The 17899-nt window shown below is 33.8% G+C and overlaps 2 protein-coding genes across 2 annotated transcripts; both read right to left on the bottom strand.

The window, feature by feature from the left end:
• Positions 1 to 844: 844 nt before the first annotated feature.
• On the bottom strand, positions 845 to 2437 carry LOC140842099 (heat shock cognate 70 kDa protein-like). Its single transcript, XM_073209911.1, has 2 exons — positions 2359 to 2437; positions 845 to 1646 (listed from the first exon to the last, which is right to left on the bottom strand). The coding sequence occupies exons 1-2, from the start codon at positions 2435 to 2437 to the stop codon at positions 955 to 957; spliced, it is 771 nt and encodes a 256-aa protein (XP_073066012.1). The 3' UTR covers positions 845 to 954.
• A 2859-nt stretch (positions 2438 to 5296) lies between these two features.
• LOC140840992 (RGS1-HXK1-interacting protein 1) lies at positions 5297 to 9461 on the bottom strand. The gene is made up of 9 exons (XM_073208147.1): positions 9115 to 9461; positions 7989 to 8055; positions 7803 to 7880; positions 7606 to 7658; positions 7190 to 7273; positions 6869 to 6921; positions 6697 to 6761; positions 6482 to 6540; positions 5297 to 5597 (listed from the first exon to the last, which is right to left on the bottom strand). Exons 1-9 carry the CDS (start codon positions 9352 to 9354, stop codon positions 5508 to 5510), a joined length of 789 nt encoding a protein of 262 aa, XP_073064248.1. The 5' UTR covers positions 9355 to 9461; the 3' UTR covers positions 5297 to 5507.
• Positions 9462 to 17899: the final 8438 nt, after the last annotated feature.

The raw sequence follows: 17899 nt of genomic DNA on the forward strand, positions 1-17899 counted from the left end.
ACTCATTTAAAATGTCTCATACCTAACTTAAAGATTAAATACCACATTAATATTTACTAAAAATCGTCCCGGTCTCCTTTCCTCGATCCCGCATCGAATAATCGCCTGAAACATAAAACTCAAGAAAACATTTTAACGTGTAACTATTTAAACATAACTATTAAAATAATGTAAATTCTTAAATCATGAATTAAAACACAATCTAATGAAATAAGCATGCATTAAATCATTTAATATAATACATAAGAAATTTAATAACTTGCACGCACTTGGTTCATATGGACTTAAAATTTTCGGGACTTCACAATAATAATGCATATATCGTGTATGTTTTGATCATCCGATGTGCTAGCAACAATTGGCTGTTGCTACTAGAATGATTGTTGTATCCTAAATTGTGAACCATGAATTGTCTGTTTTATCTTTATCATCATTTTCGACACAGTCGAAGTCGACATTAAGTTGGACATTTATCCTTTTGTCCTTGGTTCCAACATTATATATAGCTTATAGAAATTAAGATGGTGGAACAGACCATGAAATGTGACTAATTCTGCTCTATGTTTATGGATGTGTCATTCTTCTATGAGAAATGTCAGATTGTCAATGGCTGCAGGGAGAGAGATGGATTTAATTGTTGAATTTGCAACACTTCTAGTGAAACAATTTTTTAAAACCATATGCACGATGAATCTGAACTGCTGCTAAATTGTGATGTACGTGAAGTTGAGGATCAAACGTGGACTAAACACCCCGAACGCCATATTTTTTAATGTTAAATTATTCTCCCACACAACTATTAAAATTGAAATAATCATCAGATTTTTAAAATCAGAAAAACAAGAACATATAATACAGAGTTCAATTCAACTGTTTAATATAAATGTTCGAAAAACATATCAAACAAAATCAAACTAAGCTTATAATGTATTACAATTGTATGGAGTAAGAAGCTTAATCAACTTCGTCAATCTTAGGACCGGTACTGCTACCCGAATACATCTGTGCAATTATGGGGTTGCAGATGTTCTCTAGTTCTCTCATTTTATTCTTAAACTGATCTTCTTCGCTGTCTTGGTTGGTCTCCAACCACTCGTTAGCAAGCTCGGTAGCATTTTCGAATTTTCTCTTGTCTGAATATGTCAAGTTGAAAGTAAAATTGTTGTCATTTTTAATTTTATTTCTCATACTGTAGCCATAATTCTCCAGATCATTCTTGGCCTCAACTCTCCTTTTATGCTGCTCATGTTTGTCCTTAAAGAACTTGGCTTCTCGCAGCATTCTCTCGATCTCTTCGGTAGATAGCCTTCCTTTGTCATTGATGATTGTGATGTTATTTTTATTTCCAGTTGTTTGATCTTCAGCAGAGACATTCAGAATCCCATTTGCGTCGACATCAAAGCTGATGGTTAATTTAGGGATGCCTCTCGCAGCTGGTGGGATGCCAGTGAGTTCGAATTTGCCCAACAAATTGTTATTCACAGTTCTCGCCCTTTCTCCCTCGAACACTTGTATCAGTGCGACGCTTTGGTTGTCTGCACATGTCATGAATTGTTCCTCCTTCTTGGTAGGAATAGCAGTGTTTCTTGGTATTATCACACTCATTTCACCTCCTTCGACATGTATGCCAAGCGACAAAGGAAGAACTAGAAACACCGAGTCAACGTCAACGTCAATTTTTATTTTATTTTTCTTTTGAAAACAAAATTAACAAGAAATAATTATAGAAATGGTGGAAAATAGAGGTGATCAAATTGAATTGTGAACAAATTTTATTTTTTTTTTATTGTCTTGTTTTGTTTGGTTTTATGAAAAATCATATGAGGGAGTTAGGGTCAATATTACAATGGTTGCATTAATTGTAGACATTTGTTTTGCGACCATTCATCATCTCCTATGATATTTACAGTAAAATCTGTATAAATTAATATTCAATAAATTAATAATCAATTTAGTTAATATTTTGTGTTGGTACATAATTTAAATAAATTAATAAGATATTAATTTTTCAAAAGACCTTTGTATAAAGCTAGGCTGTGTTTGGTACGAGGATAAAATAAACTAATGATTAGTATGTAAATGATAAAGAAAATGATTGTGATTGAATTGTAATATATGATGTAAGGATTGGTAAAATAGGTGTTGTGTTTGGTGAGATTTTTAAAGGTGTGACTAAATATAGACTTAACTTGTAATACCCAAACTACCCTTTGACTGACCCGTTTACTTACTACTTCCTCATGGGCCTCTAATTTACCTATCCACACATTTCCTTCCACTCATTTCCGCCGCACAATATCTTCGACTGAAACCCTAGCCGACAGCAACGTAAACGCTCCGCTTAGGTTTCCGAATTACTCTCGAAAATGTCTGGATCCTGATGTGTTCCAACTGAAGCCGACACCCGAAGGTGTGAAATTGGAGTGTCCAGGTTCATATTCGATCGACATTGCAAGATACTGTCCCACAAAACTTTTTTGCGGAAGTAGATTACAGGTCCAACTTCTTACAGGCCAAGAAAGTGAGTATTTTAGACAAAAGTACGTAAAAATAATAATTTTTTTACAAAAGCTGCTGCAAATTGAAGTAAAGATCCAAGAATTGAAACAATTTTTACCTGATTCAGGAAGATTTAGCCGAACACAGCAAGACCTAAGCGACTCACTTTCTTCCTTCGTACGATCTTGTTAGGTGGGAGGAAGAGTCCTTTGTTGCCACTCTTCTGACACAAAAGGGTATTATAGTAAATCAAACCTTGGACAGAATGTAGGACTAATAATTTTGGGCCTTGCCATGGGTTTAAATTATCCAGGCTAATATAACATAGTCCACTGGTTACTAGATTAGGTGGGTTTACTAACAAATGAACCAAACGTCTGATAAGCTAGGAAAAAAAAATCCAAACCTACTTTATCCACCCAACCAAGCAAGGCCCTACGGTCTTGTCAATATCATAAATTAATAATTCTCTATAATCACATACATTACTAGGACAATTTATTAAAATATGATTATATTATTATTTGTTTTTCATGAAATTTAATTCTATTGTTATATTTGTTTGTAACGTGAATTTTATTTAACAATGAATATTATTTAATTGTATTTTTAAAAAAACAATGAATATCACTTACTTATTTATGTATATGTGTATAATAAATTTTTATATATTAATTAAATGAATATGATACATGTATGGGTAAACCACAAGGACTTTTATGTAATGAAAATTATGTTGAAAAATTTTCTTGGGAATCCTTGAGGATCTTCACCGCGACCAAAATCTCACTCGATAGTTTTCCTTTATAGACAATTCCATAACCTCCTTCTCCCAATTTTCACTAAACTGATTGGTGATTATCAGCACAGGAGAATCTATAAGGTTTTAGATTTACAGCTTCCACAAGCACAAGCTGGTTCAGACAAGCTCAAATACAGATTTCTTTCACCATCCATCGAGCATGGGAGCGGAACAGATAGAACTTTATAAAGCGTACGTGGTGCAAGAAACGATTAAAAGCGCGGGTTCGTGGGAGTGGCTTAGATCCCATAGCTTGATTTGTTGCAGCAGAGCGATTAAAGATTACGAAATCTGTTACGCTGTACTCATTGGAACTTGAAGGGTGAAGCAGATGAGTTTAAAGATAACAGCTTGAGGTGAATAAATCCTTTCCCATCATGAAGTTGAAGTTTTTGAGAGACATAGTCAGATGTAATCTACTTTAATTTAAACTTCAGCGAGGAAGGGAGTTCAAGCAGTGTATCGTAGCATTCATTGCAATATAAATCAAAACCAGGATGGATCATAGCCGCAATGCTGTGGCTGCTGATATATTTATGTCTGAACCGAAAACGAATCATCTTGTTTGCATCTATCTAGTCGGCTTACAATCATTTGCCACGACAAATTTCATTAAAATATGAAAGATTCACGCGATCTAATGGTATTAAGATATGAGGAAAATTATTTCTTCCACTAATTTTAGCTTTTGGATTATCAACACATAAAAATGACAATTTTCATTAAATTATGAAGGATCCACATAATCTAATGGTGTTGGGATATGAGAATTATTACTTCCACATATGATAAACTAACTCGTCTTGCTCCAAAATGGAATTTTTCTTCAAATTTAGCTCCGATAGAGCAAGAACGATATATTGATGGCAAAAAATCATAATTTTATACTAATTATCATTTATTTGCAAAATTAATCATAACCATTGTCAATTATTTGCTATATTTATTATTCAGGCGATTTAAACTTTTTTTCGGTCTTCCCCTTTTTACGTCCTGGTGGGCAATGTGAACTTGGATTTCGTTTCTACGTACGTCTTATTTTTTTTTAAAAAATCTACAGCCACTATATAGTATTATAAAGGTTGCATCCCATACAAAGATTAATAGTTTACCACGTCTATGAAAATGTAATCCTACATCGTCGCGTTTTTATCATGATTTCTGCTCGTCACATATCACAATCAACTAATGTACGAATAATATTTACAGCTGGAGGAGATGGCGTCTTTGGTCCTAATGTTTTGCCTAAAATTTCATATTTAAATTACTTGCTAGCCAAAAACTTGTGTGAGACGGTCTCACGGGTCATATTTGTGGGACGGGTCTCTTATTGAGTCATCCACAAAAAAATGTTATTTTTTATGCTAAGAGTATTACTTTTTATTGTGAATATAGGTAGAGTCGATCCGTCTCACAGATTAAGATCCGTGAGACGGTCTCTTGAGACTCACTCTACTTGCTAAACGGTCACCGCTACCAGTGGCATAAACCTCTCTGGTGGGAGAAGTGTAGGTTCAAACCCACACAAAAAAAAAATAACAAAACCGTCGTAATTTGAAGAAAAAAAATTCACTTCTTGTTAAACATTGGGTGTAAATTTATGCTCTCCCAGAATTGGAAAGAATTCGCGGAATCGAGACATTTATCAGGATCACACTTGCTATAATATTCAATATATAATACACAGGATTAGGAAGGACAATGTCTAAGAATGATAATTAAATCAAGAAGTGGTCCAATTCATTTTCTTCTCGATTCTTGATAAATCATATTATCATATTTTGAAATCCAAATCTGCACATTGAACCATGTCATTTTCATAATTATGAGGTAATAAATTCCATTCTTTAACATCCTGATGATTCAAATGATTCAATGGCAACGAGTGAACGTTCAGAACTAAGAACTCGGTCTTGATTGTTAACAAATCATGTCAAGAAATATGTGCTGCACATTGTAGGAAATAACATGACATAAAAAGCCACAAAACAGGAGTTGAAGTCATCACTCATTTTTAGAAAACAGTTCACTGTAACAGTTTCATTGCTTACTTTCAAATGTATATGCTCATTGCCAAAAATTTGAAAAAACAAGTTCTGCAACCACTTTTATTTAAAAGAGAGGAACTATTGTACCCGGTATCTAGGAGATTCAAGAAATGGTAATGGATTTATATCCATGGAAAGAGGATTAGGATAGGCAAGTTTCAAACTGAGATCCCATAATTGCTGATCTTTGTAACTTCTTTGGACAGAGAATTCCTTTCTCGTTTTGCCTCTTTAGCAAGGTTCATAACCTAAAAGCACAAAAAGTAGTCACCATGAGTATTTGTTACAACAAAAATGCAATGTTTTGTTACACGCGTGCATAAAATAACTTCAAGTTTCCTCACATTTAACAAGTGTTCGGATATTTTTTCCTTGTTAATTAGGTGAATAATGATGAAATCTTAACTCCAAAAAGTAAAACTTGAAAACTAAAATAAATTATTTTCATATTTTCAGTAAACAGTATGGCTTCAACACATGCCACGGGCATAAATTTCTACCGTAAGAGTAAAGAATAGATGATGACATACTACATGATGTCTTAAAGAGTAAATGCTTGTTTTGTAGGAAAATTTTTCTGTATGAACTTCAACGAGGACACAAGGTAGGGCAACATTTGCCTAAACTATGATTCAAAAGCTTAACCAGGCCATATTTAGGCTATTTGAGTATATCTTCTCGTCAAAATCCTCTACTTTAAGAGGGAAGAATGATACATTAAGGCCACAAAACACATAAAAAAAAACAGATATGCTCTATTCCAAGAGGTAAAAACTTTGTTGGCCTCAATTGGGATGAGCCATCCAACAAACATTAGCATCCATCTTGTTGAAGATGTTGATGATGACTGCTTTTACTTGTTATGAATTGCAAGTTTTTGGCTCAATATTCAACAATAATGAAGAAAAATACAGCTAAAGTCACTCGGAAATAGATTACAAGCTGATAATTAATTCTATAACAATACTTAAAGACTGGTCTCGTATAGATTTGGAATTTCTAAATCAAGACCAATGAAACGATACTACGATGCCAAGGTTTTACTCTACAGAAATTTTGAAACTAGATCTTTGTGATTTGGATATTACAAGATGTATAATCCCCCTTCAGATAAATAGCGAACGGGACTTACTTGTGTTCTAAACCGAGATGCTTCTCTGCTAGGAAGCTCCCTAAGAACATCCTTCAAACCTGATACAACATAAATCATATCAAACAATCTGATCGAGAAAGAAAAAAAAACTGTTATTGCTTGACATATCATTATCTCTGCAAACCATTCCCATGGACACAGGCCAACATAGACATAAATATTTCATAAAATGAGAGAGGAAACAGTTTACAAACCTCCTGCTTGTCTTTCTATCTTATAAGCAGAGTTGATGGCAGTATGTATTTGCTTTCCTGCCTGCCTGAACAGAAAAATTACAATTTTGAACAGAAAGCGTCATCAAAGGATTAATGAGATACCTAATAAATGAAGTTTGAATGTAGGATACAGACTGAAAGCAAAAAAAACCTGAGTTTTGTTCTCCCTCGTAATAAGTCATCTTCTGCTTGCATTGCCTTTCTCTAATGTATTAAGAGCACATGTCATTTCTACGTCCAGATGAGTCAAAATCACAACTATTTATTTCACAATCAACGACACTAAAAAATTTCTCACTATCTGTTTGAAATCTTAAACGTCCCTATATCAACTCTTATTTAATGTTTGTGAATGGAAGCCAAGGGAGAGGGATGGTATCAGGAAGATGTAAACCTTTCTAGAAAAGCACTAAGTACAACTGAAGAATGCTTCAGGTGTTGATGTCATACAAAGTTATCCAAAAAGGAATACCTCCAATTTTTCAGCTTCGACCTTCAAAAGATCCATAGATTGCCGCAATTCCTTGACCTTTACATCCGCTCTGGAAAGCAATACCTGGATCAGAAGCATCATTTACAACATTAATTCATTTATTATCCAAGAGTCTCAAAAAATCAGATACTTAATATGATTAATAGTTTTCTTTGCTATATAAGTGGATTGAGCTAATTTAGCCGAAACTTCACAATTTTTTCATCTATTTCACAATGTTACATTGCCAGATCACACTATTTTCACCTGCTTTTGTGTCTATATCTACTCAATAAACATTGTACAATAGCTTAATCAAAATACCATCTTACTGTTTTTTAGGCCACTCACATTTTTGTTCACATAGTTGGTTTGATATATCATAAATACAAGGGAATCCATAGTTGCTGTGGTACCTCTTCGTTGACAAAGAGGCGCAATGAATTGTAGTACAGGAATTGTCTGGTTCCTGTTGACAACAATGACAAAAAATTTAACAAAAAAGTTAAATTTTTGACAACTGAATAGTCAGAAAAATAATGGTTAATCGAAGTCTTTGACACAACTACATTAGCAAATCCATTTGTAAACCTATCCACCGTTTATGACTTACTTTTCAGACCCAGTAATCCTAAACCAATACCAACTCCTGTGGCCATCAATGGGTGCGAAGAAGCAATAAGAAAGCCCTCTGCAAAACAATAATGTCATAGAAAAATTTAAAAACCAAAAGGACCAAAAAATGAAAGTCAAATTATCACAGGAACCAACATATCATGAATTATTAGCACAAACAGACCTTTCATCTTCCCGAAAACAATGTCCTCATAGGCGTTACAGTCAGACTTGACACTTTGCAAAGAATCCTGCACCAAGATTCTTTCAAATCAAAACAGTACATAAACCTTATCTGTTGCATTTGCCAGAAAATAGTCAGAATTTATCATAAATCAATTGATCAGGAACCGTTAATGCTCTAGCTAAAACTTTTAAAGATTTATGCTTCGAATATTAGCATGAGTATGTGCTTTCCTGCAGTGTCGTTGAGGATTAAATAAAGTATTTAGAAGCCTTGATACTGAAACCTTAGGCTTTTGTTAAATTAATGAGGATACTAAACCATGCATTAGACTAACAATCTCCACAAAAGGTCAGTATAATCCAGAAACTAAGATCCATGGAATACCTTTTATGGTCCGGGACCAAGATAAAAGACATAGTTCCCCAATGCTCAAGTAAGATTTCCAGGCACACAAGTTCATTTTAGCACACAAAATATCAATGAAATCCTACCATGGATATTTAGTGAAACACGGTTTACTTATTCATTTTTGTCCTAAAATACTGGTACTGAGAATTTTTTGAGAACATGGACAAAATAATTAAACCTACACTCTACACACAATTACATCTCTTGTCTGAGCTGAAATTTCTTACGATACATGTCCCCAGTCGTGCTAACACAACAAAAACGAAAGGCATAGCCACATATAGTCTATCCATAGAATGGTGTGATATCTGGACAAAAGTTGCAGAACAAAATCGGATGATTGCCCCCTGCTCAAAGAAAAATTACTGTGTTCAATCGCAAATTTTAAATTGCAGAGAAATGATTCAAATAACTGAAAACAAGAAACATAGCAATGCATTCTTATTCTTCAATAGCAAACAAATAGAGACTTCCTTCATGATTTGTACATCAAATAGAGCGAACTCGCATTCATCGCAAGAGATTAGAAAAAAGTATTCAGAGCCTCTGAGCAGAGTTTATGCTTATGGGGATATACACGCGAGCAAGTTTTTAGTTTCCGCATTCCTTTATTTTACTAGCTAAACAAAGGTTACAACGAAACAACTGATTCACTGAAACACCTACAACCTAACATAAAGCGAACAGAAGAAAGAGTGAAAACTTAGAACATTACAATAGTTTGGTTGAAATGAGCAGAGGAGGTTGTGATAATGCGATCGAATCTCGATTTGGTGACATCGATTGCATCCTCTACGCTCCTTTCGACCGTCTTCTGCGCAATTTGTGCCTGCTGAACAGCGTAATCCATCCACGGAATATTCTCCTCAATGAATTCTGAGACTTTGTGACCGGTCACCTCCGGAGGAATACCGTCCGGCTTCCCTTCCGATGATTCGCCGGCGATTGTTGCCATTCTGTACCAAAGCTTCGAGTTTCGCGGGCGGTGTGTAAGATTTCGTTTGTTTAGGTTGGTAGTGCGATCCTGGGCTGGGCTCGGGTGTCTTCTGATTTGGGTTGAACCGGAGTAGAGATCGGATATAGTGATTAATAGCATTTTATTATTAAAATAGAAAAATTCAAAAGTATTTTTAATATGTTATGAAAAAGTAAAAATTTATGGTAAAAATCATAGTACGGGAAAAAGAGTGCAGTCATGTAAACTCCTCTCATGTTCACATTAACAATTTTTCACAAATTTCGTAGATTGTGCACTGAATATTGTCGTAGGAAGTGTCTTTGTGAAGAGATCTGATGAGCTTTTCACTTGATTGAATGTGACGAACATCAATATATTTATTCTTCTCAAGCTCCTTGGTAAATACGAAGAACTTAGGAGGAATTTGTTTAGTTCTGTCGCTTTTTATGTATCATTCTTTCATTTCAACAACACATGCAGCATTATCTTCATATAGTATCACATGCTTCTCGTCAAATGATAATCCGCATGAGATTTGGATATGTTGGATTATTGATTTTAACTACACATATCCACGGTTTGCTTCATGTAGTGCAATAATCTCGGCATTATTTAATGAAGTTTTTACGAATGTTTATGTGAACGCCACGAGTAAATATATATCCAGTTTGGGAACGTACCTTGTGTGGATCAGATAAGTATCCAGCATCGACATAACCAATTATACTTGGATTAGCATCTTTTGAATACAAAAGTCCTAAATCTGTCGTTCCTCGTAGATAACGGAATATATGTTTATAACGATAAAGTTAACGGCTTATATATTTTTTCCTTGCATAGAGAAATCGGAAGGCTCACACAAAGAGATAGTACAATTTCAGTCTCTTACTACAAATTGAAGAATTATGGGATGAACATTCCTCCCTGGTACCTTCTTGCGAATGCGCAACACGAAAATAACTTGAACATGATCAGCGACAGCGATTACTTCAAATTTTGATGGAATTAAATGAGAGTTATCTTCATATTCAAAGCCAAATTCTCATTATGACTCCCTTATCTACTGTCAGACAAGCTTTTTCGATAATCTCTCAAGAAGAGTCTCATCGATCTATGACTTCTGTAGATGTCCCAGCTGCCTTGTTTTTTCTCTAATCAAACCCGAAAGGACCAGCAACAGAAAGATGTTATCAAATGTGACTATTGGCATTGGAATGGTCACACAAAGACTACTTGTTATAAGCTGAAAGGATATCATCCTGGTCATAAGGTGTTTTAAGGCCCAAGTTAGAGGCATGCCTCATAAAGTTGTGAAGAATAGAAGGCCACAAATTGATGCAAATATGGTCGACCGTGACGCGGTTGTAGGCACACCAACTGAATCAGTAAGTGATGCTCCGATCTTCAGTCAAGCTCAATTTGCCAAGATTCTGAAGTTGTTGGGAAAATACAGTGTTGTAACTCCTCATGAAGCTATGGTGAATATGGCGAGTACAGGACAGATGAGTTATTTATCATTATCTCACCCTTCAAAAATTCCTTGGAATATCGACACTGGTTCAAATGAACATATGGTGGGAGATTCATTGATCTTGAAAAATTCTAAATCCATGTACGGTGGAAGATTCATTGATCTTGCAAATTTTAAATCCATAGGTAATTCATCTGCATCAGTTCGTTTGCCCAATGGGAGTAAAACGTCCATTAGCAGAACATGATCTATAAAGTCTTGCAAATTCCTGATTTTAAAATTAACCTGCTCTCTGTATCTAATATAGCATTGCATCTCTAAAATTCTCATACAATTTGGGAAGAACATTCAAGAGAATTAGAGCTCTTTTTCCTCTAATATGACTTCTATGTTTTCAAGATCATCCAATATCTTTATGAACTCATCAATCTGGTCACCAATGTTCTTCTCTTTACGAATCTTGAATGAATACAACCGATGTTTCACATAGAGTCGATTTTCCATGGACTTGATGTGATATGCATGACAAAGTTTACGATATAATAAATAAAATGTATTTAAAAATTTCTTTTATTTAATAGTGAAACAAAATTAGGCTTCTAATTTCATTTTTGGGATAAATTTTGTTACACTCATAGTACACATAATAAGGATTTATTTTTATAATAAATTCTACTTTCAAAGACGACAAATTATTTTTGAGTTATTTCACTATTTTAATTTTTCATTAATGATTTATCTTAATTTCAATATTAATGTGAAACTATTAATATTTAAAATTTTAACTCGTTTTTTTATTCATTTAAATCATGGTATTAATTTCTCGTATTAGATAGTGATTAAGATATTATTCTTGCACTAAAGAAAGTGAGAATTTTAAATTTATATCTTAATTCATATCCTTCTAAATTACAGGAAAAATTATATTATCTCTTGAGAAAATATATATTGGTTATGTTTTTTAAATCTATCTTTATTTTTATGTCAAATTATCAAAATAGATAATTGATTTCTCATGTGTTAAAATTATTGAGTAGTCTACAAATCAATCTTTAAAGCCTAATTACTACTTATTCATAAATTACCGTGACCTACCAAATTCCTAGTCCTTCCCACAAACCCACGTTCTAGGCAAATTTTTATACATTCAATATTAAATAAATTACAATCTTCATTCTTTCTTCTTAGCTTATAAAGAAAGCATGTTTACAAAATGATTTCTTTCTATTTAATATGAAATTATTATTATTTAAAAATTGTAACACATTTTCATATATTTCTTTGAATATGACAATAATTTCTCCTAATTAAATTGTTAATCTTTCATGTTCCTTTTGTGTAGTACTATATAAATCCTCACAACCCATTTTCATTTTTCTTACAAAGTGAATAGAGAGACATGTCATAATCTCTATATTTTATTACCACCGAATTTACTTCAAAGTACTATTTCAATTCATTTCGATTTGTTAAATTGCCACCGCCAACTTATTCCCTTCCATACTAGTATATTCTCATTCTTTTTATTAAATTAGAGTAGTGACATAAGGGCACCCACATTGGTTGGTTAATGGGTGTTAATAACACCCATTAATTTTCGCCCACCAATGTGGGCGCAAGAATTAATAATCTTGGCTGACATGGCAGCCAAGAAATTCATCAGAATGAACGGCGTTATTTCGAAATTTGCGACGCTTTTTCGTAAACCGTTGCAAAGTGAAAAGCGTCAGTTTTTTTACAAAAAATGTCGCTATTTGCGACGGTTTTTTAACACCCGTCGCTATGTGCGACGGTTTTTGAAAAACCGTCGCTAATTATCACCAACGGCTATTTTCAAACGGCAAAATTATGCACCAACGGCTATATTCCAAATTACTCACTATATATACTAATCAATTTCTACAAATTCATCCCACAACATTTATCTTTTCATATTTTTAAGCCAAATGGGTGACAATAGTCAGAACTCACAAAATCGACCTCGATTTGTTTCTTCTACACAATATCCACCACAATTTCCAAATTGGCCGCTTGTTTCAAATTCCAAGGTTATGAAAATCCTTCGAATCATCCAAATTACACCTCCCGAGCTCCGTATCCACCGCCTACACCTGAATATTGGCAAAGTATAAGCAACCCAGATTTCATGCCGCCTTATTTTTATGGATTATATAATCCACAATCCACCAATATGCCAATCGAAAACGAGCCGCCAACTCCTACGTTTGTCCCAGAGACTCAGTTGTCCGACCGTGAAACACGAGTTAATCTCGAAAATGTGCAAAATGCTGATGTAGATGTTGAGGGTACGAAGAAGCGAATAATATGGAAAAAGGAGGAAGACGAGCTACTAGCGAGATCGTATGTCACAATGAGTGATGACTCAGTCATCGGCAATGATCAGAAGGGGAATGATTTCTGGAGACGTGTTGCAGACTACTACAATGACAATCGTCCCGCTGGTTCACTCGGAGAGCTTTAAACGTGATTCGATCTCATTGGCACAATACCGTCCAAAAAAAGGTAAATCGCTTCAACGCAAATTATAATAGTGTTTACAATACTTATCGAAGCGGCCATAGTGATGAAGACATATTGCGGTTTGCGTATGAAAAATATCGTGATGAAAATAATGGAGTTGCATTTAATCTGGATCATGTGTGGAGAATCATGAAAACACGTCCACTGTTTACTCCACAGTCCGATGATCACTTGGTTGGTACAAAGAAAGCGAGAATCTCAGAGTCGGGGGCTAGCAACACCTCATCGAACAAAGATGCGAGTATTGATTTAGATATAAATGAAGAAGAGATTCGTCCAATTGGTCAAAAAGCCGCAAAAAGAAAAGGTAAAAACAAAGCAAAATCATCGATGGAGGATTTGACAACCAGATACGACAGTTTGTTCGAAAGTTTTACTCAGTATACAGACATAAAGAAGAACGAATCTGAATGAAAACAAAAAGAACTTGCAATAGAGGATATGAAAGCAAAAGCGGCTTTGAACAAATCTGAAGCTAAAAAGAGCAAATATTTGCTTAAGGAATACGAAATCCTTTCGAAAGACACTTCACAAATGACGCCGGAGCAGCTTATAGTTCATGAATATCTGTGTGACCAAATTAGAGAGAAATGGAATATGTAATTTTCGATTGATGTAATTCTCTTTTCAATTATCGTAATTCGTTTTCTTTGTATTTTGTGTTTTTTTTAAAGAGATTGTGTTGAATAATATTTTAAATAAAAGAGTCCAACTTTTTTTTCATTTCGTAATAATATTTTAATGAATATTGGAATTAAGTTATTTTTAAAATAATAATACTATTTATTTTTAGTAATATTTGTTGTAAAATTTTAAAAATATTAGAAAGATATTGAAATATTAAAAATAAAAAAAAATGAGTAAGTGGACAGTGGGACCCATAAATAATGAAAGTTGAAATTAAATAAATGTGGGTATGTGTTAATAATGGGGAAGTGTTAATGTAATGAATATGTGGCTCGTGGACCCCATCATTTTTTATGAGATGGAGAGTTATTAACATGGATTAATTCCGACGGATGCGGATGCCCTAAGGACTAAAAGACGCTGAAAATATTCGTCTTTCAAGTGGATTTATGGTGTATTGTGTACTTGTGGATATTTAAGGATTTCTTTATGATATATAATTCTTAAGTTATGCCATGAAGTTGATGATAGAAGATGATCCATAATAGTTTCCACTATATGAATATGAGATCGAGGTAAGTAGGCTTAAATATATGTTTTAAATTATTGATGTATCTACTTTTGAAAACTCGACGGTACACTACTCGTTTCATATCTTTTGATTCTATATATGTTTGTTCTACATGATTACCTCTATTATTCAATGAAATCTTGAAAATGTACGGTTATGATTCGAATTAAAATGGTAAGGAAATTTCTGAAACATGATAAGATAAGATAAAGCCCTGATATGGTGGGTTATAGAAGAGAAATAATATTGTCAAGTGTAAAAGAATTATAGAACTCGATTATTTCCCTAACTATATCTTCTAATTTAAATTGAGTCTGATTATGTTATGTGATTTTGCCTTGCTTAGAATAATGAGATAATTGTGCGAATATATTTGAGCACACTGTTAAGATATTATATTTATGTGAATGATTTGATAATATATGATATCAATGTTTAAATAGAGTTTATTTCTAATTAAACTCTAACTTTCCTTGCTTAATAGGTTTCCTTAAAAGATAAGGCTCTCATCTATAAAAAGGAAAACCTAGGATCTTGAAGGGCGGTCGTTCACTACAAAAAATAATACACGCACTGTGCACGTTCTAAATCTTAGAGAAAAATAGTGTCTACGTTCCTGCTGCGGCTGTGAAGACTGCCAATAGTAAGTGTTGCCTTGAGTGTTGGGAACATCTGAAGACAACATCTGTGCTGAAGTTGGCTGAAGACTGTTTTCTTGGATTTCTGTTTGGCACACGTTTTGCTTTCTTAATTAGGATTTTTGTTTTGGTTCTTGTTTTAGAAAGCATTTGTTTTATCAACGTTTTGAGGAAATTGATTTTCGTGAAATCACTAGTAATAGGTTTTGTAAAAGTTTTGACTTTTCTAGTGATTAATTTTTGTCATAAGGCACCGCACAAATACTTGTGCATATTTAAGTTTGTCTATCGATTTTTAAAGTAAATTTGTGTTATAAAAAGTTTCCGCTGCATGTAGATGTTGTCCGGGATGTTGTAACATCTGACACAACATTTAATTCTGACAAAACACAAATTTACCAGTTCTACTCTTCTTCTGATACTTTCACTATTTATTGCTATCTGTCGGACAAAATAATCCTAACAGTTATAGTAACCGATATATGACTTCGTCCCCTCTGAAAGTAACAATTAGGGACTGATGAGTATACCATGAATAAACAGATGAATAACAGTGCCTTGTTTTGATGTCTTGTTTCGAGTTCTGTTTGTCTCATGTCTTGATTCATGTTGCGATATGTACTGAGACATTTCACCTTTGAACTCATATTATATGTATATTTCGATATTCTGGTGTACGGTTGGCCTCCACATACTGAGTGTTTTCCCAAACATTAACCCCCTTATTTCCCTCTCTAGGTAAGAATAAAAAGGAACTCGAAGGGGAAGAACATACATAATCTTGGGCCGATAAAAAAAGGAGACATTTAGAAGTGCTACTATATTATTTGATTTTTGTTGTCCCTGTGATAATAAGTTTTAGCTTCTTATGATGTATTTGATTATGATTTGTACTTTAGAATGTAAGAACAAATTTCATCATAAAATAATATACTGATTTTTTGTTAAATCCTATAATATAAGATTTGTTGTTTTCGAATTTTATTTGAAAGCAACGCGGATGCCGCACTCCCAGGTTCGAGGCGTGACACTTGGTCATATAAATATTCTCAAGCTTCCAACCACATAGCAGCCGTTAAACTTCTATTTTGTCACTTTTAACAGAGACTCATTTCCCAAACAGAGTATGATTGCACTATGTGCCTTCTCAAGCACATCAGTCTTGATCTTCTCCTTTTCAGAGCTTGAAGATTCATCTCCTGCAGTTAGTGCTAACTACAAAAAAAACGGATCGAATAGCGACGGTTGAATCAAGACAGCATGCATCTTGATCCTCTACAACCCGCCATCATTCTTCCATGTTAATTTTTCAATATTGTACTTCATCGAACCCATCGTGTTGTTAGTTTTCCACGGACAACGGCACTAGTTGGGTATTTCAAACTTGTATAATATTCGAAAGATTCACCAGAAGAACACCCAATGCTTGTTGTGAACCAGGAAGTTATATATATGATATATTGTTTGCTCACAATGTTAATATGTCTAGGTTCTTGAAGGTATAAATCGGGACTTTCCTCGTGTAAACCTGAACTATCAACTTCTCGTAGAACTTTGAATAATTTCAGTAATAAATAACATACAGAAATAAGAATACAGTAGCAGACCAAACAAACAATGCACAAGAGATTAACGTAAATCGATAGTAAATTATCTACTTCCACGGTAGAGCATCACCTTCTTTTATTAATCAAGAGCCGAGTCAATTACAAAGATTTGTGATCAACAAAGTTTATAGTATAGATCTCTATAACCAATCTACCTTCTTCTTCCTTTCTCGATCACCTTGTGTATCCCTCGTTTTTTCACTTGATATTCAGTGGTGTTTTGAGAGAAATAATGAGCCTCTTTCTCTTCTGTTCTTGACACAATCCACTTATATATTTTATTGGATGCTTCTTCCATTCGAGTGTGTGAGCTTTTCCCTATCAAAAACCAACCACTTATAGCATGTTCGGTCGACCCTGGCAGCAAGGGCACTGCCCTGAACTAGTCGATGGATGACACGTCACAAGTATTTTCTGTTGGTTAGGTTGGTCAAATCTTAAAAAAAAAATATTGACACATGGCAAAATGTGAATGGATCAGCACAATGTCCACAAAGGTAGTATGGAATGAACGTGGTTTTAGTTATGGCCAACAATTGAAACTCAACTCATCATCACATCCTTAGGTGGCATGCCAGCTTGGAAGACACATCATCAACATATTTAATTGGGGTTTGTAAAAAGTGCCAAATAAATCCAATAATTTTTAAAATTACTAACACCTCCATCAAATTTGTAGGTGTCTTGCATTTTACACTCTTACATTTGTATTTATCTTATAATTTTAAGTCAAATGTATGAAAAATACAAACATGAGTAACATATGTAATGTTAAATGTTATCGGACTTATTTGTTATTTTTCACGTCTATTAGATATATGTTATATTTAAATATTGTTGAGTTTTTTTTAATATAAAAAATCTTATAAGTAACCAAAAAATATTAAAATAAAATAAAATAAATAGTAATAATAATAAATTTTAAAATTTTGTGACAGTTGAAAATTATTTTTTGGGGGTATATAATTTCTCACTTTTAAAAGAACTCAGTCTCCATTATTGACTCCCGAGTTCACCCCCTGCCAGCCAGCCCATGAAATGAAATTGAATTAAAAGCAGTGCCTTGGTGTAATCCAGCTGCATCAAA

This window comes from Primulina eburnea, chromosome 9 (genome assembly GCF_022965805.1).
Source record: "Primulina eburnea isolate SZY01 chromosome 9, ASM2296580v1, whole genome shotgun sequence".
Classification (NCBI taxonomy): domain Eukaryota; kingdom Viridiplantae; phylum Streptophyta; class Magnoliopsida; order Lamiales; family Gesneriaceae; genus Primulina; species Primulina eburnea.